Source organism: Ranitomeya imitator, chromosome 8, assembly GCF_032444005.1.
Source record: "Ranitomeya imitator isolate aRanImi1 chromosome 8, aRanImi1.pri, whole genome shotgun sequence".
NCBI lineage: Eukaryota > Metazoa > Chordata > Amphibia > Anura > Dendrobatidae > Ranitomeya > Ranitomeya imitator.
The window spans coordinates 104963560-104986345 of NC_091289.1; the positions used below are offsets into that span (position 1 = coordinate 104963560).

Sequence of the window (22786 nt, forward strand, 5' to 3'; positions counted from 1 at the left end):
ACTGACTGTGAGCGCCGGCCGGCCGTAAAGCAGAGCACAGCGGTGACGTCACCGCTCTGCTTTACGGCCGGCCGATGCGCCGCTCACAGTCAGTGCGGGAAGCTGAAGGCGAGGGACGTGACCAGACACCGGAATGTAAGTATGTAGTGTTTTTTTTTTTTACATTTACAATGGTAACCAGGGTAAACATCGGGTTACTAAGCGCGGCCCTGCGCTTAGTAACCCGATATTTACCCTGGCTACCCGGGGACTTCGGCATCGTTGGTCGCTGGAGAGCTGTCTGTGTGACAGCTCTCTACGACCAAACAGCGACGCTGCAGCGTCGCTTAATGTGACGGTACCTTTAGAGAGCTCTCAAAGGGGTTTTCCTACATGCAAAGTTCATTATAATCAATAGCACTTGGAATAATAATAATTTCTACAATTGTATGATTAAACAAATGTCCCTGTACTGAGATAATCTTATAAAGGTGCCCCTGCTGTGCACTGTGTAATGGCTGTGTCTGACATACAGGAACATGGTCTGATCATACCACAGCTCCTGGGCAGGGGAAGAAGAAGAAGAAGAGAGTACAGACATTATAGCAGGGGTTCACAGCTGATCAGTAGTTTTTGTATAATCAGACCATGTTCCTGTATGGTCAGACACGGCCATTACACAGTACACAGCAAGGGCACATTTATAAGATTATCTCAGCACAGGAACATTTTATTTAAAGACATCCAATTGTGGAAATTATTATTATTCAAGTAACTATTGATGAAAATGTTGATTAAAATGAATTTTGTTTGTGGAAAAAGCCCTTTAAGTTTAGGGTGCTGAACACATGAAAAGCTGTGAACAGGGTTTACAGTACGTTACACACTATATCCAGCAATACAAGACTGATACATGCAGTGCCAAGGGCCCACCAATAACACTGACTCTTGATGTCCACTCTATGCACATATTACATTATTCTCAGTCACACATTTACCTTTGCCTCATAAAATAAAAAAAACTTCATAGTTGTTTAACCCCTTAGTGACCAAGCAAATTTTTACCTTAAAGACCAGGACAATTTTTACAATTCTGACCAGTGTCACTTTATGAAATAATAACTCTGGAACGCTTCAATGGATCCTGGTGATTCTGACAAGGTTTTTCGTGACATATTGTCAGCGATAAAAATTGTTCGACATGACTTGGGTTTGTTTGTGAAAATATTGCTATTTTGGTAAAAATTTTGAAGGGGAAAAAATACATCTCAATTTGCAAACGTTTGATCTTTATATCCTTACACCATTTAGTCATGCTGTACAAAATAATTCTTAAATACCTTTTCCCATACGACTACATTTTTTAAACGCCATTTTGATTATTTATTTTAGGAAGTTTAGTAGCAATTTCTAATTTTTTCAACAAATTAACAAAACCTGTTTAAAGGGAACCTGTCACCCCAAAAATGGAAGATGAGCTAAGCCCACCAGCATCAGGGGCTTATCTACAGCATTCTTCAATGCTGTAGATAAGCCCCCGATGTATCCTGAAAGATGAGAAAAAGAGGTTAGATTATACTCACCCAGGGGCAGTCCGGTTCTGTTTGGGTTCGATGGGAGTTGCGGTCCGGGTCCTCCCATCTTCATTCCATGACGTCCTCTTCTTGTCTTCACTCTGCGGCTCCGGCGCAGGGGTACTTTGTCTGCCCTGTTGAGGGCAGAGCAAAGTACTGCAGTGCGCAGGCGCCGGGCCTCTCTGACCTTTCCCAGGCCCTGCACTCTGCAGTATTTTGCTCTGCCCTCAACAGGACAGATAAAGTACGCCTGCGCCAGAGCCGCAGAGTGAAGACAAGAAGAGGACGATGGGAGGTGCCGGACCGCGACGCCCATCGGATCGGACCTTCCCTGGGTGAGTATAATCTAACCTCTTTTTCTCATCTTTCAGGATACATCGAGGGCTTATCTACAGCATTACAGAATGCTGTAGATAAGCCATGATGCTGGTGGGCTTAGCTCATCTTTCATTTTGGGGGTGACAGGTTCCTTTTAAGGACCTATTCAGATTTCAATGGACTTGGAAATTCTTTTAAATGAAGATGAAGCTCTTCTCTGAGATGAGGCTTTTTCAATAAAGTCTCATTAACTCTCTAGTGGCAGGATCGGGTATAAAATGAGGAGCTCGAGTGAAATTTCTATTGGGGCATCATTGGACCATGTTATGGGACCCATTACAGCCCCATTTAGCATACGAAGCATAGGGGTGTTCCCAAAAAAGTAATCTATATGCGTATGGGTACTGCATCAGCATTTTTGCTGACTTATTGCACTGCTTTTAATAAGGCATGTGTGAAGGAATGTTTTTTGCAGGATGCCTATGATTATTGCTTGATCTTTATTCCGTTTTTTCTGTAGGACGAGATGACCAAATTACAGCAATATTGGAATTTTTGTGTTTATTTTTTTTACAGCACACACAAGTGTGATGGACAAGTTGATGCTATGGATGTGGTGGTAGTAAAATAGTTACTGTATTTTATAATGTTGACATTTTTATTTATGGGATGGGTAGAATCCGTTTTTATTATTTTTAATGAGTTAACATTTTTATTTTACTTTTCCAGCCAACTAGGGGACTTGAACATAAAGTGACTTGATATAGCTGATGCACTGAAAATTCTAACAATGATGTCATATTCATCTAGCTAACACATTCTGCAAGTTATGAAGGTTCTGTTACTAGCACAGCAGGTTACTTACCGATGTTACAACAATGTTTGCAGACATGCTCTGCAGACTGGAATGTGCAACGGACCTGGATTTTTTCTATACAAAAAGAAAAAAAAAAAAAAGAAGTGTAATGCAGATTAGATTACATCCCCTCCTTTATCTATTTATCTTGAAACATTTTATGAAATTGAAGAGAACATCACAAAGTGGATTTTCTTGGAACAGAACAAGAGCTAAATGTAACATTTATGATTTTTTAAAGATTGAAAAACTACTGACGCAGCATAACAGAAAAACTGGATATAGGGAACTGTTATCTAATATTTATTTAGGGGCGTATGAACATTTAGGAAATTGCCATCTCAGAACAAAAATAAATGGTAGCTAAAGATAAGACAACGTGAGAACAACTTAGGGACATCAACATAAGATTTTGTAATTCCTTTACCTATGATATTACTGCCACGCTCATTGAAATCAGGTTAAGTGGTGGTGAAAATCCACAGCATATATTGACACGTAGATTTTTAATATGCATCGCATGTCAATTTTAATGGTGACATTTTCCAACAGCACATGGATGAGATTTGATTAAATGTCATCCACAATACTAATTGTAATAATGATTTTGCACCAGTAAAAAGAAGATTCGGGGTTCTTACTGTATAATCTCTTTCTTGGAGCACTCATTGGGGGACACAGGTAACCATGGGAGTATGCTGCTGCCACTAGGAGGCTGACTCGAGGCAATAAAAAAGTTAGCTCCTCCTCAGTAGCATACACCCACCGACTGGCACCAAGGCGATTAGTGTAAAAGTATAGAAGGGTGCCGAGTCCAACAATGAAAGGCTTAGAGAAAAACTTTACATTAAGAACCCCAAATCTTCTTTTCTCTATCGCTTCACTGAGGGGACACAGGAAAACCATGGTACATCCAAAAGCAGTGCACAAGGGTGGGACGAAAAACCAAAGGCTAGTCAAAAGTACAAGCAGAGGCAAGAATCTCAAGTCGGAGACCGGCCACTGTAGTATACAAAACATTTCTGCCTGGCCCAAAAACGCCAAGAAGACAGAAGAAGTGAGTACTCTGTAGAACCTTGACAAGGTAAAAACAGATAACCGAGAGACAGCTTAGAGAGCTGCTAATACAGACCTGATGATGATAGGTGCGGGAGGCCTTAGGCCCAGAGGAAGACGGCAAGAAGACGGTGATGGAGCTCTATCACTTACAAATATACATCCAGAACGATAGAGTGGATCTAGACTAAATGTCTCACAGGTATCCACTCTATTTATTTAAAATTTAACCTTTATTAGACCTTAATAAATATACTAATAATAAACAACATACCAAACACCACGAGAAAGAAAACAACCAGGGGCGTGCCTACCCCTACACTGGCCTAACTGACCTTACCTATTTGCGGAGGTTGGCACCCTAAAAACCTGCGCAGTGGCGCCCCCGCTCCTCGACGGCTCTCCCTGCTCACCCTATAGGGCCCTATAGTGGCAGGAGGTGAAGAAGATGGTGAATAGGTAGGTGAGAAAGAAAAGAGGTATGTATCTGATCACTAGGTGTATAGACTGATTATACTATATGCAATCGTTCACTTAGTCCTCTAGTGGAGATATCCGATCCTGTTTGCAATTATCCTCAATATATATAGTCAGAATAACTAGTTGTAATAGATAACTCAATCTTCCAGTGAATACACTAGATGGCAATTTGCAGTAGACCTAGTGGACTTCACTAATGTAGTTATAGTGGCTAAACTAATATTTCTGATGACACCCATATACTACACTTATAGCCATTCATAGCTATATACCATCCATATTTCCCCACATAGGGATGTATTTAATAAAGTGATGTTTCTATAGATCTTAATATATCTACAATATGCAAACTAATATAGAGGACATGCAGACTGATAGTCTAAATATACCTAACTCCAAGTGGTATTAATATATATGCATAGGCCAGGAAGATAAACTTATATATATAATAAATAACGAAAAAAAGGAACAAAAACACACACACCAACCACCCTTAAAACAGTATTAAACAATCTTAGTCAAATGGCAACTTAGGACAACCATTACATCCTTTGTCCAATATTAAAGTCCACTATCGACTTCCAGGGCATATTGCCCATATACATTCTGTATCAATTTTAAGTAGATAAATTGTACCAAGTTGAATTTAGTTACTCTAGACTCTGGACTGGACTCTGGATCTAGACTAGAACACTCTTCTGATTCCCCAGACGCAAACGGGGAATATGGTCATCTGTAGAAAACTGTTCTCGACAGATGGGGCTACGACACGCGAACTGATCCCGCGACACACACACTAACCCTGAGACACACACTGACCAATTACTAGATATCAGGAGACCGATAGGAGGACTAGAAAGAAAAATTCGGCTAGAGAGGGTTAATTCCTATAATGAAGAGAGTGAACCCAACGCAGTACCATTATGACAAGAGAGGAGTGGAAGTGAATGCAAAATTACTGGAGTGGAGAGACGTCACAAAAAGAACCATCTAGGAAACGAGAAAAGATGACACAAAAATGATATGAAGACAACAATAGGCTGTAGAGTGCTACCAGATGCAGGCTCCCAAAACACACACAAGGTCACTAGAGATTAAGTGTGTGCATCCCACAGGAAAAACACTCGAACAGATGAAACGAGAAAAAAATGGTTCCCCTGAAGGGAAAATAGAAAACCCGGGAAGCTGAGAGACAAACCAAAATCAAGTTTTGACAATACGGGAGGGAAGAGGAAGGGGAAATTAAGAGGGTAATCCTACTTAGATCATAATCAAGACATAATCAGCGGAACAAGAACTTGTATGCTACTAGATTGAGGTAAGTGGAGATATATTGACCTGATGAAGGTCAAACAGAATCTCCCAGCCTGTAGAAAAAAAGGAGAGGAGCCCTGGGCTCCATGTGTGATGCTCATAAGGACACTAAAGAATGGACTAAGCCAATGGTAATGCCTAAGGTTGGCAGAGAATCTTGGGGTTTCTGCAGTCTAGGAGATGCATACACAAGAATTCAGGCATACTGGGTGGAGGAAACCGTAGGTCTTATGGATTTAGCCATATTGAAGGGTGTTGAAGGGAACATCAGTACATAAGCCGGAGATCCAGAATGGAAGGATTGGGACTGTCCTACACTGAACCAGGAGATATTTAGATGAGAAAAAAACTGAGTGGTTGGAGTTAAGCCACGCAAAATATGGGAAGCAAATCTACCAACTTCCTGGAGAGTTAACCATGGAAACAAATGAACACACATGTCTTAATTTCACAATTATTGCATACCACTTCAAAAATGCAGTGCTTGCAGACCTCAAATAATGCAAAGAAAACAAGTTCATAATAATTTAGAAACAACAATACTAATGATTTAACTCATGAAGAGTTCAGAAATCAATATTTTGTGGAATAACCATGTTTTTAATCACAGCTTTCATGCGTCTTGGCATGATTTCCACCAGTCTTTCACACTGCTTTTGGGTGACCTTATGCCACTCATGGTACAAAAATGTAAGCAGTTCTTCTTTGTTTGATGGCTTGTGACTATCCATCATCCTCTTGATTACATTCCAGAGGTTTTCAATGGGGTTCAGGTCTGGAGATTGGGCTGCCCATGACAGGGATTTGATGTGGTGGTCCTTCATCCACACATTGATTGACCTAGCTGAGTGTCCTGCTGGAAAAAACAGTCCTCAGAGTTGGGGAACATTGCCCGAGCAGAAGGAATTAACTGTTTTTCCAGAATAACCTTGTTTGCGGCTTGATTCATATGTCCTTCGAAAAGATTAACTTGCCCAATTCCCAGATCATTACCGATCCTCCACCAAATTTCACAGTGGGTGCAAGACAGTGTGGCTTGTACGCCTCTCCAGGTCTCTGTCTAACCATTAGACGACCAGGTGTTGGGCAAAGCTGAAAATTAGACTCATCAGAGTAGATTACCTTACTGAAGTTCTCTATGGTCCAATCCTTATTTTCTTTGGCAAACATCAGCTTGGCTCTCTTATGCTTCTCATTGATGAAAGGCTTTTTTTCTAGCTTTACATGACTTGAGCCCTGCCTCTAGGAGCCTGTTACGAACTGTGCTGGCTGTGCACTTCACCCTAGCTGCCATTTGCCTTTCCTTTTGTAGGTCACTTGATGTCATCCTGCAGTTGCTGAGTGACATTCGAATAACATGACGGTCATCCCGGGAAGTGGAGTAGTTTTCGCCCTCTGCCGGTAGGTAGCTTTGTTGTCCCCAATGTCTGCTGCTTCAACTTGTTGTAATGGACTGCAGTCTTGGAGATTTTAAGGATGGAGGCAACATGACGCTCACTGTATCCCTCTGTTAGTAAAGCCAGAATTGAGCCCTTCTTTTCCTCACTAAAGACTTTTCTTTTCAACTCCTTTGGCATGGTTAAAAGTTATTTTTTCATTCCTATTACTTTTGGGATATTACTAGCACTTGTTTTGCCATCCAGCTTATCTTATTGCAAGAGGATTGTGACACCACAGCAGTGGTTTTTATACTTTCTTTCCTTAAATAAGATTTGGTTCAGGTGATAATCTAATCAGAAGCACATTAAGTAGAATGAGGTGTACTCTGGTTGGAATTCAACCAACACTGGAATGGAATAGCTGTCTGACATGTAGAGAAGCGGATTTTTATAAAACTGTGCAGTGGTCTCTTAATTTTTGCCAGAACTGTATATACTGTTGAAACTAGTAACATGTCATAAAGCTCATTAAACTTACTTCTGGAGGTCAAATTATGTCCACATGTAGGAAGGAAAACCCGACGACGCCATGTCGCTAGTGCTTTTTCCAAGGGGCATTTGCCACACACCTCACCCTGATTACGGTTGTGTCCCAGATGCCTTGCTCACCATCGGGTTATCAGACTTACAACCATTTATTCAATAGATCAGGATTTCCATCTACCATGAACCACACTACTGTCTACAGTGCTGTCCATGTACAATACCTACTGCTGAAACTAGTAACTTGGCATAAAGCCCATTAAACTTGCTTTTGGAGGTCAAATCACGTCCAAATGTAAGAAGGAAACCCCGAAGATGCCATTTCGCTAGTGCTTTTTCCAAGGGGAATCTCCAGTAGATCAAGATTTCCATCTGCCGTGAACCACACACTACTGTCTACTGTGCTGTCCACGTGCCCTACCCACTATCCAGTGAGATATATTTCACTTGTCTAACAGCATCAGTGTTTCTTTGTGCTCTGTAGGTACCTAGTGAGTCAGATCCTACATCTATCATGTTCCTCATGACTGATCGCAGTGCAATACAACAGGACTTGAGCTTTTCCATCACATCAGCTCCTTGTCTGTTTGCCCATACTTACCCATTCTGTCTTACAGACATCAGATAACACCTTGTTCGTCGCAAGCTACAGCCAAGAGTACGATGACCTCTTCAGCCCTGGGGTTTGATTCCGGACATCATGTAACACTTGCCTTTCGCAAGACAGCCAAATTGCTTAAAAACAGGCAAGGAAATGTTTTACCTCACAGAAAGAATCAGCTGTGATCCTGCGCTATTGTAACAACCCTGCCGGCATCACTGCATGGCCTTCCATTCCCCACCTGCCTGTTACATCTACTCACTCACCCAGTGCCATGCTGTGAGATCTGTCTGCTGCTGGTTCCATGCCATGTGCTTCATGGCAACCTGCTCTGTGTACACTTCCTGGCTGTGTGCATAGGGGGGCGGCGCCAGCCACTCCGGATTCTTATTGAGACTGTGTGCACCTCCCTAAGGTGCTTCTGGCCAATAGCCTTGAGGCCTCTGATACTTAAGGCATCCTCACCCATTGGAGGATGCCTGAGCAAACTATTCCCCTCAGTTAGCTTTTGCTACTGAGCTGCCAGGTCGTGTGTTTCCTGTCTCAGAGGGCTGCACTATTGCAGGCCTTCATTTGTGTTCTGTTTGTGTATCCGTGTCCGTTCCTGTCTGTACTCTGGTCTATGTCCGTCCCTGCTCCTTCTTTGTCATTAGTCATTTCCCACTCTGCTGTGTGTACCTCTGCCTTATCTTTCTGCTCTGTTCGCCACTGTCTGTGGCTCTTCTTCTCTCTGCTCAGTTCTACCACAACCTGTGGTTCTGTGTCTCTCAGCTTTTCTCTCAGCTCTGCTCTCTGACCTAGCTCCGCACTCTGTGTCTTTGCTCTGTGGCTCTGCTCCTTGCGGTTCCACCTGGCACCGCTGCTTGCGGTTCTACATCTTTAGCTCTTGGCGTTACCTCCTGCGGTTCCGCTCTTGGCTCCGCCTCCAGCGTCTCCGCCTCCAGCGTCTCCGCTCTTGGCTCCGCCTCCAGCGTCTCTGCTCTTGGCTCCGCCTCCAGCGTCTCTGCTCTTGGCTCCGCCTCCAGCGTCTCTGCTCTTGGCTCCGCCTCCAGCGTCTCTGCTCTTGGCTCCGCCTCCAGCGTCTCTGCTCTTGGCTCCGCCTCCAGCGTCTCTGCTCTTGGCTCCGCCTCCAGCGTCTCCGCTCTTGGCTCCGCCTCCAGCGTCTCTGCTCTTGGCTCCGCCTCCAGCGTCTCCGCTCTTGGCTGCCTCCAGCGTCTCTGCTCTTGGCTCCGCCTCCTGCGGCTCTGTCCTTGGCACTGCCTTCTCCTTCTCTACTCTCTGCTCTGCCTTCTCCTTCTCTACTCTGCCTTCTTCTCTGCTCATAGCTCTGCCTTCTCCTTCTCTTCTCTTAGCTCCGCCTTCTACTCGTACTCAGCCTCCTGCGATTCAGCTTTGCTTCCACTCTTGCTCAATCTTTATTCTGCAACTTTCCATACAGGTCTCTACCTGTTCCTTTATATTCTCCAGTCTGAACAGGTTCTTACCTGTTTCCACACATCCATCTGAATCCCAGTTCCTACCAGAGTATCAGTCCTGTCTGCCAGTGCCAGCCGTGCCCGCCTGTCTGCCTGAGTGCCAGCCGCGCCTGTCTGCCTGTCTGTATCTCCGTCAAGCCAGTCCGCCCGTCAGGGCCTCTGCCATACCCGTCTGTCAGCCAGTGTCACAGCTGTGCCTGCCTGCCCGTGTCTTGTCCCCGGTGGGATCAGCATCCACAGTCCGACTCCACCCTGGAGTGGTACCTGGTAGCTTCCTATTGCACAAGTCTGACCTCACCATCAGAGGCTCCAGCGAACACCTAGGAAGCTACTTAGTTACGCCCCTTCCAGGGAAGTTCGGTCTGTGGTCCAGTGGGGCCACACCCCCAGGCGCCCGCGCCAACCAGTCTCGGTGCGAGCGTTACAGATTGCTCAGGCCATGGTCCCCCGCTGAGTCCCATGAGCCGTTGCTCTCGGAGCAAAATGAACTCTCTTCTAGCCTGTATTGGCCCCCGGAAGGTTTTTATACTCAGTTGAAAGATCTGCCTACACCTACTCCTGGTGGTCCCCTCATAATCTCTAGAGAGTTGTATGATTACATTGCCAGTAGAGAAAAACTCCTTCCGCCTAGATACTATGGGGATCCAGAGGAGTGCATGGAGTTCCTGGAGCGTAGTCTGATGTATATCGAAGCTAATCCTTCCGAATTTTCTTCTGATGAGTTCAAGGTAGGATTTATCTTGTCCTACCTAGCAGGAGATGCATTGAATTGGATGAACCCTCTCTGGGAAGCAAGGGATCCAATCCTCTCAGACCTTGGGGCTTTCCTGGAAGCCTTTGTTAAAGCCTTCAAAGCGCCTAAACCTGCTCCTCCTGCAAAGTCTTCCCTCACCAGATCCCAGAGGCGGTCTAGACGAGCGAATCCCCCAAAGAAATCGTCACGTCAGACAAAGTCCGTCCAAGACCCACCTGTTCCTCTACCTGTCCCAGCAGCTACCCAAGCAAAACCCCAGAAGGCTGATAAAAGTGGGCTGGCAAAGCAGCAGCCCAAATCCAGCCGCAAGAAGGGAACGCGGTATCGCTGCGGTTGCAATGAACATCCAGACGGTCTCTGCCCTGTAGATCTAAAACTCCAAAACCCTGGGCCAGCAGGAGAGGCTGCCCTAGGTGAGAGTACCTCCTTTCCATTAAAATCAAAGACGGTGTCTCTGTTTTCAGGGAGATTTGGTGTGGTAAAGTCGCCAACCATTCGGAGTCGGTGTGTGGTCTCTGTCATACAGCTCCAGAACCCGGTAAGGGCGTTGTCTGAAGTTGGTCAAGCCCTACTCAAGAGCAGTCTAGTCCTGCAAGGACAACTACAGCTCCAAGTTGGAGCCTTATACACGAAGAAGTTTATCTACCGTATGCTGTCTGTTATGCCCATGGGTCATTCTGAGCCTGGAACTCTACCACCCGCTCTGGTCAAGAGTTCCTGCAAAATACTTCGTTTGAATTTACCCAGTCATGAGAGGTGTCTGGTTCCCATGCATCAAGGACAGTCAACTGTGTTGTCTTCTTCTTCAGCTGGTCTGCTAGTCGTCGAGTCAAGGTGTGTTGATGTCACCCAAGATGAGGAAGCGGTGACTATTTCTCCACACGTCTCCAGTGACTATACCAGGAACCCGTTAGTCATCGAGTCAAGGAGTGCTGATGTTACCAAAGATGGGAAAGCGGTGACAATCTCTCCTCACTACTCTAATGACTGTACCTGTAACCTGTTCGTGGAAATACCTCCGCCTCTTGGACGTTTTTTTCTGGATAATCGGCAGAAAATGGTTCCTATGTGGGTGCCTTCATCGTCCATATGGCCGGTTGGTGAAGATTCCAAAACAGAAGTTTTCTCCTCTCAGTTTTTTCCTGATCCGGTGGAGTTATTATTCTCCACCCTCTGCTCCAGTGATTTTTCCTGTGTTCAGTACTCTGGAACATTTCAGCTACCTGAAAGTTCGTCTCTGGATATCGGGCAGAAGGTGTATCCTGTGAGTGTTCCTTCGGCTTCCATGTGGCCGGCTGGTGAAGATTTCAAGACATCTCTGCTACCTGAAAATTTGTCTCTGGATATCGGGCAGAAGATGTATCCTGTGAGTGTTCCTTCGGCTTCTAAGTGGCCGGCTGGTGAAGATATCAAACCAGTAGCATCCAAGTCCCTGCTTCTTGTCTACCCAGAGGAAATGGTCCAGTCCATTGAGGAGGCTAACCCTATTGGGTACAAAGAGACTTTGCTATCCGAGATTTCTGATGAAGCTAACCCTGTTGGGCACAAAGAGACTTTGTCTTCTGAGATTCCTGGTGACCCGTTTGCCTTATCCTACTCTAAAGATGTTAAGACTTGGACTGTGAGTGGTTTCTTTCTTCTTCTATGGATCATTTTAGCGGGTTTGAAGAAGAGGGGGCGTAAAGAAGGGGGTACTGTAACAACCCTGCCGGCATCACTGCATGGCCTTCCATTCCCCACCTGCCTGTTACATCTACTCACTCACCCAGTGCCATGCTGTGAGATCTGTCTGCTGCTGGTTCCATGCCATGTGCTTCATGGCAGCCTGCTCTGTGTACACTTCCTGGCTGTGTGCATAGGGGGGCGGCGCCAGCCACTCCGGATTCTTATTGAGACTGTGTGCACCTCCCTAAGGTGCTTCTGGCCAATAGCCTTGAGGCCTCTGATACTTAAGGCATCCTCACCCATTGGAGGATGCCTGAGCAAACTATTCCCCTCAGTTAGCTTTTGCTACTGAGCTGCCAGGTCGTGTGTTTCCTGTCTCAGAGGGCTGCACTATTGCAGGCCTTCATTTGTGTTCTGTTTGTGTATCCGTGTCCGTTCCTGTCTGTACTCTGGTCTATGTCCGTCCCTGCTCCTTCTTTGTCATTAGTCATTTCCCACTCTGCTGTGTGTACCTCTGCCTTATCTTTCTGCTCTGTTCGCCACTGTCTGTGGCTCTTCTTCTCTCTGCTCAGTTCTACCACAACCTGTGGTTCTGTGTCTCAGCTTTTCTCTCAGCTCTGCTCTCTGACCTAGCTCCGCACTCTGTGTCTTTGCTCTGTGGCTCTGCTCCTTGCGGTTCCACCTGGCACCGCTGCTTGCGGTTCTACGTCTTTAGCTCTTGGCGTTACCTCCTGCGGTTCCGCTCTTGGCTCCGCCTCCAGCGTCTCTGCTCTTGGCTCCGCCTCCAGCGTCTCTGCTCTTGGCTCCGCCTCCAGCGTCTCTGCTCTTGGCTCCGCCTCCAGCGTCTCTGCTCTTGGCTCCGCCTCCAGCGTCTCCGCTCTTGGCTCCGCCTCCAGCGTCTCCGCTCTTGGCTCCGCCTCCAGCGTCTCCGCTCTTGGCTCCGCCTCCAGCGTCTCTGCTCTTGGCCCCGCCTCCAGCGTCTCTGCTCTTGGCTCTGCCTCCAGCGTCTCCGCTCTTGGCTCCGCCTCCAGCATCTCCGCTCTTGGCTCCGCCTCCAGCGTCTCCGCTCTTGGCTCCGCCTCCAGCGTCTCTGCTTTTGGCTCCGCCTCCTGCGGCTCTGTCCTTGGCACTGCCTTCTCCTTCTCTACTCTTTGCTCTGCCTTCTTCTCTACTCTGCCTTCTCCTTCTCTGCTCATAGCTCTGCCTTCTCCTTCTCTTCTCTTAGCTCCGCCTTCTACTCGTACTCAGCCTCCTGCGATTCAGCTTTGCTTCCACTCTTGCTCAATCTTTATTCTGCAACTTTCCATACAGGTCTCTACCTGTTCCTTTATATTCTCCAGTCTGAACAGGTTCTTACCTGTTTCCACACATCCATCTGAATCCCAGTTCCTACCAGAGTATCAGTCCTGTCTGCCAGTGCCAGCCGTGCCCGCCTGTCTGCCTGCCTGTATCTCCGTCAAGCCAGTCCGCCCGTCAGGGCCTCTGCCATACCCGTCTGTCAGCCAGTGTCACAGCCGTGCCTGCCTGCCCGTGTCTTGTCCCCGGTGGGATCAGCATCCACAGTCCGACTCCACCCTGGAGTGGTACCTGGTAGCTTCCTATTGCACAAGTCTGACCTCACCATCAGAGGCTCCAGCGAACACCTAGGAAGCTACTTAGTTACGCCCCTTCCAGGGAAGTTCGGTCTGTGGTCCAGTGGGGCCACACCCCCAGGTGCCCGCGCCAACCAGTCTCGGTGCGAGCGTTACAGCTATAATGTCTGCATACTCCCTTTCTCTATCGTTTCATTGGGGGACAGGAACCATGGGTGTATACTGCTGCCACTAGGAGGCTGACACTATGCACAAAAAAAGTTAGCTCCTCCTCTGCAGTGTACACCCCACAGCCTGGAACTAGGTTAATCAGTTCGAACGTCTTACATTCCTGGATGGAGGTTACCTTTCTTCCCTCTCCCCCAGGTTCTCCAGAGGTGGCGAAGGAAGAAGAAAACAGGATAAAGAAAGAAGAAGAAATTCTTTCCTCATTTAATTGTATGGATTGGAGTGTCGGGGCACTTTTAGATGATAGGGGCCCTTTTCGCCTAGTTTCCAGGTGGAATGAGGCGATAGGCTACCTTTTTGCAGTTCCTTTATGGCCTTTGCGCCACTCCCCCCTGCTCCGGCGGTCAGGAAGATTAATCTAGGTCTGGGTTTCTCTCGGGCCTAGTGTTCGGCGTTGGCTCCGCCCCTTCTGTGTTTGGGCGGGTTTTTCTCCCATCCAACTATTCTCACTTGCTCCTCCGGCCCTCGGCAATTAGCCCTGCCCACTCCTTGGGGCCACAGCTAAAGTACTATATCGCCGCCATCTTTCTCCTTTTTGCGGCTGACTCCACCTCTTCCTCGGGCCCCAGAGAGCATGCATCTTTATCCAGAGGGCACTCTATCAATAGCTGCGCACGCTTTTCACCCTGAACCCACAGTGCGGTCTCCGTCTTTTTCGCTTGCTCCGGATGCTGTTTAGTTCCTGCGGGACCCGCATCGGCTTTTACTCTTCGAAGCAGATTACAGGACACCAGCAGAGTACTGTGAGTAGCTGCTCTGCAGATTGATACTCTCCTCTGCATCTTCCTGTCCCCTAACCTTCTGGCACCTGTTAGTGGGTCTGTTTCATCATGCCTAATACTAAAGGAGAGCGTTCTCGCCCTCCTACCTCTTCCTCTGCTCTTGTCAGACATATTGCATGCTCTTTGTGTAAGTGCAAGCTTCCTTCAGGACAGTCCTCTCCCCTCTGTCAGGACTGCAGCAACCCCATCGTGCTCACAGCCCAGGAGTCCCTTTCTGCCCCAGGTGGGAGTGAGGCCCTTATTGCAGTGTGGGCTTCCTCTCTGTCACAGTCCATGGCGGATCTCACCCTGGTGTCCGTGCTTGACAGGTTGCCCCTTCCGACTCCTGCACTTGGGGGTCAAGGGTTTCAGTCTGGGCCTTCCAACACAGGCCGTAAGAGATCCAGGCAGGCACATCGTTCTGGGTCCTCATCCCATTCCATCTCGCCCCCCAGTCCTTCCCGGTGGTCTGCATCTTCTCGATCCTCCTCTTCCGAGGTGTTTTCGGATGCACCCTTCAGAGGATGTCTCGGACTTGGATTCAGACCAAGTCTCTAAAATGAGAGATATGGTCCAGAGCCTCATTGCGGCAGTCAATCAGACCTTTGACATCAAGGATACCTCTACAGAACCCGCATATCAGGCGGTTTCGTTTAGATGGTCAAAACCACCTTCCAAGGTCTTCACCCCACATAGAGAATTTGATGAGGTATTGCCAGGGAAAGGGAGAACCCGACCAGGCACTTTCAAAGAGGGAAGCACATCCTATATCTCTTCTCTCCTGAGGTTACCGCTAACTGGACAACTTCTCTGGTCGTGGACCTGCCAGTTTCCAGACTGTCCACCAATACGGTCCTCCTGCTTTCTAAAGCAGCATCTCTCAAGGATTCCAAAGATAGGAGTATAGAATCGATGGCAAAGTCAGCCTTTGATGCGGCTGCTTCTAAATTGTGCCCGGCTTTCGCCTCTACCTGGGTCTGGAAGTCAATAGATAGGTGGGCCAAACAACTTCGTCAGGGCATCCTTGCTGGAGCTCATCCGGAGTAATTGGCCAATCTCGCCAACCAGATCTCTCATGCAGGGAAGCACATGGCATCTGCCTCCCTGGATGCCGCATCTTGCGCAGCTCAGGCGTCCAACAATATTGTGGCCATCCGACGGACTATTTGGCTTAAGGCCTGGCAGGCGGACTTGTCAAAGAAGTCCCTCACCAGTCTGCAATTTCAGGGGTCCCGTCTGTTTGGCTCCATGATTGACCAAATTATTAAAGAGGCCACCGGTTGCACAAGTTCCCTTCGTCCCAAGTCCAAACCTTGCCGGCCTCCTTTGAAGTGGCAGTTTCGGTCCTTTCGTCCCTTTCGCTGCTTCGCAGCGACAGAGGACGTTCCCTTCCAGCGGAGGCCGCAGGCCCACCAGGATAGGAAAAAGGCCTCCTTCAAACCCACCCCTTCCTGGCTTTCCCGTAACACCCATGGTAGATCCACCAGGCCTAGACCTGGCACATACACATATAATGCCAGGTAGGCTAGGGATACATGCAAGCTCTGCAGCCTTTGACTAGTACGCCTGGCTAGCTCTGCATATAAACAGGTTAGGTGATATCTAAGTCAGTCTGCTAGTGAGGAGACTGGATGTGTTTTGAAGTTAAAGAGAGAAACATGTCAGGATCTCTTTGAGAAGAGTTGGCACAGACTGTGTGCCCCAAACTGCAAGCATCAGTTGTTGCTATGGATGATAGCTGTTTTGTTTGACCAAATTGGGGATAGCTCAGCCCTGTCTGAAGTGGTCATCGTCTTTACTGTTTAGTTAACTAACAAGACTGATCGTCACTTCTAAACAGAAAACTGGTGTGAACAGTTGAATACTGTAGAAGGGAAGTGCTCCAAAATGTATATCTTTTTGTAATATATAATTCCCCCACAAGTGCTCAGTAGCCCCCTCCTCAAGCTGGTATATCAGGTTTCATTTAGGACTTAAGGTACCTTCACACTGACCAACTTTCCAACGAGAACGACAGCGATCTGTGACGTTGCAGCGTCCTGGATAGCGATCTCGTTGTGTTTGACACGCAGCAGCGATCAGGATCCTGCTGTGACATCGCTGGTCGTAGCTAGAAGTCCGGAACTTTATTTGGTTGTCAGGTCGGCGTGATTCGTCATGTTTGACATCAAAAGCAACGATGCCTGCAATGCTTTACATGGAGCTAACAACCAGCGAGAACGATAAGTGAGTCGCCGTTACGTCACTGGATCGCTCCTGCATCGTTCTGGAGTTGCTGTGTTTGACGTCTCTACAGCGACCTAAACAGCGACGCTCCAGCGATCGACTCGTTGTCTATATCGCTGCAGCGTCGCTGAGTGTGACGGTACCTTTACTCTTCTTCTATTTGTAAAGTTTGCTCTTTTGTAAGTGAAATGTATTGTCAGACCAGTGAGGACCAAACAGGAGGCAGAATGGCCTTATCTGAGGTTCATTGTGATTGCAATGATAACAGGATTTGTAAAGGTACCGTTATACTAAACGACTTACCAACGATCACGACCAGCGATACGACATGGCCGTGATCGTTGGTAAGTCGTTGTGTGGCCGCTGGGGAGCTGTTACACAGACAGCTCTCTACAGCGACCAACGATCAGGGGAAAGACTTCGGCATCGTTGAAACTGTCTTCAACGATGCCGAAGTCCCCGGGTAACCAGGGTAAACATCGGGTTACTAAGTGCAGGGCCGCGCTTAGTAACCCGATATTTACCCTAGTTACCATTGTAAAAGTAAAAAAAAAAAAAAACACTACATACTCACATTCCGATGTCTGTCACGTCCCCCGCCGTCAGCTTCCCGCACTGACTGTCAGCGCCGGCCGTAAAGCAGAGCACACCGGTGACGTTTTTTTTTACTTTTACAATGGTAACCAGGGTAAATATTGGGTTACTAAGCGCGGCTCTGCGCTTAGTAACAAGATATTTACCCTGGTTACAAGTGAACACATCGCTGGATCGGCGTCACACACGCCGATCCAGCGATGACAGAGGGTGATCAGCGACCAAAAAAAGGTCCTGATCATTCCCCAACGACCAACGATCTCCCAGCAGGGGCCTGATCATTGGTCGCTGTCACACATAACGAGATCGTTAGCGGGATCGTTGCTATGTCACAAAAAGCATGCCGTTGCAACGATATCGTTAACGATATAGTTATGTGTGAAGGTACCTTTAGGGTATTTTGATTTTGATCGCTACGACGGCACGATTCGTGACGTTCCAACGATATAGTTACGATCTCGCAGTGTCTGACACGCTCCTGCGATCAGGGACCCCGCTGAGAATCGTACGTCGTAGCAGATCGTTTGAAACTTTCTTTCGTCGTCTAGTGTCCCGCTGTGGCGGCATGATCGCATGGTGTAACAAAGGTGTGCACGATATTGAATACGATGTGCGCATAGTAACCAACGGCTTCTACATCGCACATACGTCATGAAATTATCGCTCCAGCGTCGTACATTGCAAAGTGTGACAGCAGTCTACGACGCTGGAGCGTCACGGATTGTGCCGTCGTAGCGATCAAAATGCCACTGTGTGACGGTACCCTTAGTTGTGGGTTGTTTGCTGTTTTCTATAAGACCCCCTGTTAAGTAAATTAGGTTTATTTACTGGTACTTGTTTTTTTTAGCTCCAGTTTTCCATAGAATTCATAATGATAAGAATAACACATATCGCAGGATAATAGAGTCACATCCATGGATGCTCTGATTTGTTGCTTGAACTAAGATAGGTAGGGAGGTGTGTGTTCACCTAAGCTTTGAAGTTCAGCTGTAAAATTGACTTTGTTTATTTTCCTGTGCATCTTAGATTGGATAAAGGGTGTTGTTACAAGATAGGCGAAGATGCATGGACAGATAACGGATGCACACGATGGAGTGTCATGTTATACTGTGTGCTGCTAAGACCTTGAAGTTTGGACGGATAACATGGTTTTGTTTAAAGGTACCTTCACATTAAACGACGCTGCAGCGATACCGACAACGATCCGGATCGCTGCAGCGTCGCTGTTTGGTCACTGGAGAGCTGTCACACAGACCGCTCTCCAGCGACCAACGATGTTGGTAACCAGGGTAAACATCGGGTAACTAAGCGCAGGGCCGCGCTTAGTAACCCGATGTTTACCCTGGTTACCATCCTAAAAGTAAAAAAAACCAAACAGTACATACTTACCTACCGCCGTCTGTCCTCCAGCGCTGTGCTCTGCACTCCTCCTGTACTGGCTGTGAGCACAGCGGCCGGAAAGCAGAGCGGTGACGTCACCGCTCTGCTTTCCGGCTGACCGACGCTCACAGCCAGTACAGGAGGAGTGCAGAGCACAGCGCTGGAGGACAGACGGCGGTAGGTAAGTATGTACTGTTTTTTTTTTTTTACTTTTAGGATGGTAACCAGGGTAAACATCGGGTTACTAAGCGCGGCCCTGCGCTTAGTTACCCGATGTTTACCCTGGTTACCAGTGAAGACATCGCTGGATCGGTGTCACACACGCCGATCCAGCGATGTCAGTAGGAGTCCAGCGACGAAATAAAGTTCTGGACTTTATTCAGCGACCAACGATCTCCCAGCAGGGGCCTGATCGTTGGTCGCTGTCACACATAACGATTTCATTAACGATATCGTTGCTACGTCACAAAAAGCAACGATATCGTTAACAATATCGTTATGTGTGAAGGTACCTTAAGACCTGATGCAGGATACAACTAAAGTCAGTGTACCTTAATTTTACTTTTCCTAACGGTGTTAATGTTTTTATGGTTCCTTTAATAATAGAGTCACATCTATGAATGCTCTGATTTGTTGCTTGAACTAAGATAGGTAGGGAGGTGCGTGTTCACCTAAGCTTTGAAGTTCAGCTGTAAAATTGACTGTTTGTTTTCCTGTGCATCTTAGATTAAATAAAGGGTATTGTTATGTGAACTAAGACAGGCAGAGAAGCATGGACAGATAACGGACGTACATGATGGAGTGTCATGTTATACTGTGGGCTGATATTGAAGTTTGGACAGATAACATGGTTTTGTTTAAGGGTACCGTCACACAGTGGCACTTTTGATCGCTACGACGGTAAGATTCGTGACGTTCCAGCGATATCCATACGATATCGCTGTGTCTGACATGCAGCAGCGATCAGGGATCCTGCTGAGAATCGTACGTCGTAGCAGATCGTTTGGAACATTCTTTCGTCGCTGGATCTCCCGCTGTCATCGCTAGATCGGTGTGTGTGACACCGATCTAGCGATGCGTTCGCTTGTAACCAGGGTAAACATCGGGTTACTAAGCGCAGGACCGCGCTTAGTAACCCGATGTTTACCCTTGTTACCAGCGTAAATGTAAAAAAAAAACAAACAGTACATACTTACATTCCGGTGTCCGTCAGGTCCCTTGCCGTCTGCTTCCCGCACTGAGTGACTGCCGGCCGTAAAGTGAAAGCAGAGCACAGCGGTGACGTCACCGCTGTGCTCTGCTTTCACTTTACGGCCGGCAGTCAGTGAGTGCGGGAAGCAGACGGCAAGGGACAGACACCGGATTGTAAGTATGTACTGTTTTTTTTTTTTTTACGCTGGTAACCAGGGTAAACATCGGGTTACTAAGCGCGGTCCTGCGCTTAGTAACCCGATGTTTACCCTGGTTACCCGGGGACCTCGGCATCGTTGGTCGCTGGAGAGCTGTCTATGTGACAGCTCTCCAGCGACCACACTACGACTTACCAACGATCACGGCCAGGTCGTATCTCTGGTCGTGATCGTTGGTAAATCGTATAGTGTGACGGTACCCTTAGACCCGATGCAGGATACAACTAATGTCAGTGTACCTTAGTTTAACGTTTAGTTTTCCTAAGGTGTTAAGTAGCTGTGAGGGTTGTATGTTACTCTTTTGAATTGTGGAAAACTGGTAGGGGTGTCTGTATAGGAAACAGGCAATTGAATAGGATCAAACTATAAGAAAATTGCATTCATTTTGTGCGGTTCAGGAGAGTTGAGGCATTAGCTAATTACTGGGCAGCTCAAGAAAGGTTAAGAGTGGGAGGTCACCCTGAAGTAAAAGTATAAAGAATGAGTGAGTTTGGTGGGACAGGGAAGCATCAAATAAGGATGTTTATTAACTGCACTGGGAGATCTCCCAGAGCGTATTGTTCCTTTTGTCCCATTTTAGGTATCTATGTAGAAGAGCACCTATCACTCCAGAGAAGAAGTCTTGACCTTTGCCCAGAGGCCCTTGAGAGACTCCAGAACACCCCTCTTATGTTTGGCGCTGAGCTGAAACATCTCTTCTCAGATTTCAGCCATGAGGAGGAGACTGTAATAAAACCCAACGCCACTTCGTCCTGTCTTTTTCCTCCTGGTCATTATTTTATATATATTGGACTGTTTATGATCTGCAGGAGGACCAAAAGACTGGACACCCAACTGCACAAAGTCAGGCTGAGCACCATTAACTCAGCCAGTGAAGGACGAAAGAAAAATCCAGTCCTTTACCCCGAAGATATGTTCTTTATTTATATATTTATATATATATTATATATATATATATATATATATATATATATATATATATATATATATATATATATATATATATATATATATATATATATATACACTAGCTGAAGAGCCCGGCGTTGCCTGGGCATAGTAAATATCTGTGGTTAGTAATAGCACCTCACTTCTCTTATTTTCCCATCACGCCTCTCATTTTCCCAATCACATCTTTCATTTTCCCCCTCACATCTCTCATTTTCTCCCTCACTCCTCTCATTCCCCCCTAACACTTGTCATTTTGACCTCACGTCTGTCATTTTCCGATCACTTCACTATTTTCCCTCACTCTCATTTTGCACTCACACCTTTTCATTTTCACCTCACACCTCTCATTTTCACCTCAGTATATACATTTTTGTCATCTCCCTTATATATAGTATACACCTGTATGTCATCTCCTGTATATAGTATATACCTGTATGTCATCTCCCCTGTATATAGTATATACCTGCTGTGTGTCATCTCCCCTGTATATAGTATATACCTGTATCTCATCTCCTATATAATTTATACCTGTATGTCATCTCCTCCTGTATATAGTATATACCTGTGTGTTATCTCACCTGTATATAGTATATACCTGTATGTCATCATCTCCTATATATAGTATATACCTGTATGTCATCTCCTCCTGTATATAGTATATACCTGTGTCATCTCCCCTGTATATAGTATATATCTGTGTGTAATCTCCTCCTGTATATAGTATATACCTGTATGTCATCTTCTATATATAACATATACCCGTATGTCATCTCCTCCTGTATATAGTATATACCTGTGTGTCATCTCTCCTGTATATAGTATATATCTGTGTGTCATCTCCCCTGTATATAGTATATACCTGTGTGTCATCTCCTCCTGTATTAGACCTCGTTCACACGTTATTTGCTCAGTATTTTTACCTCAGTATTTGTAAGCTAAATTGGCAGCCTGATAAATCCCCAGCCAACAGGAAGCCCTCCCCCTGGCTGTATATATTAGCTCACACATACACATAATAGAAAGGTCATGTGACTGACAGCTGCCATATTTCCTATATGGTACATTTGTTGCTCTTGTAGTTTGTCTGCTTATTAATCAGATTTTTATTTTTGAAGGATAATACCAGACTTGTGTGTGTTTTAGGGCGAGTTTCGTTTGTCAAGTTGTGTGTGTTGAGTTGCGTGTGGCGACATGCATGTAGCAACTTTTGTGAGATGAGTTTTGTGTGGGGACATGCGTGTAGCAACTTTTTGTGTGTCGAGTTGCATGTGACAGGCTAGTGTAGCAAGTTGTGTGCAGCAAGTTTTGCGCATGCCAAGTTTTGCGTGTGGCGAGTTTTATGTGTGGTGCCTTTTGAGTATGTGCAAGTTTTGTGTGAGGCAACTTTTGCATGTGTTGCAACTTTTGTGCATGTGGCAATTTTTCCACGTGTGCAAGTTTTGCGTGTGGCGAGTTTTCCATGAGGTGAGTTTTGCACTTGTGGCGAGATTTGCGTGAGCCTAGTTTTTGCATGTGGCGAGTTTTGAGCGGCGACTTTTGTGTTTCGACTTTTATGTGGCGAGGTTGGTGTATGTGTGGTGAAATGTGTGCTGAGGGTAATATGTGTTCAAGCACGTGGTAGTGTGTGGCGCATTTTGTGTGTGTGTTCATA

At 46.5% G+C, this 22786-nt stretch overlaps 1 protein-coding gene across 1 annotated transcript in view; it reads right to left on the reverse strand.

Moving 5' to 3' along the window:
- The window catches only part of ODR4 (odr-4 GPCR localization factor homolog), a 175678-nt gene that overhangs the window by 46067 nt on the left and 106825 nt on the right, over positions 1-22786 (reverse strand). The window contains exon 9 of the mRNA XM_069737243.1: positions 2737-2802. Within this exon, the coding sequence (XP_069593344.1) occupies positions 2737-2802 (66 nt within the window). The remainder of the gene's footprint in view (positions 1-2736; positions 2803-22786) is intronic.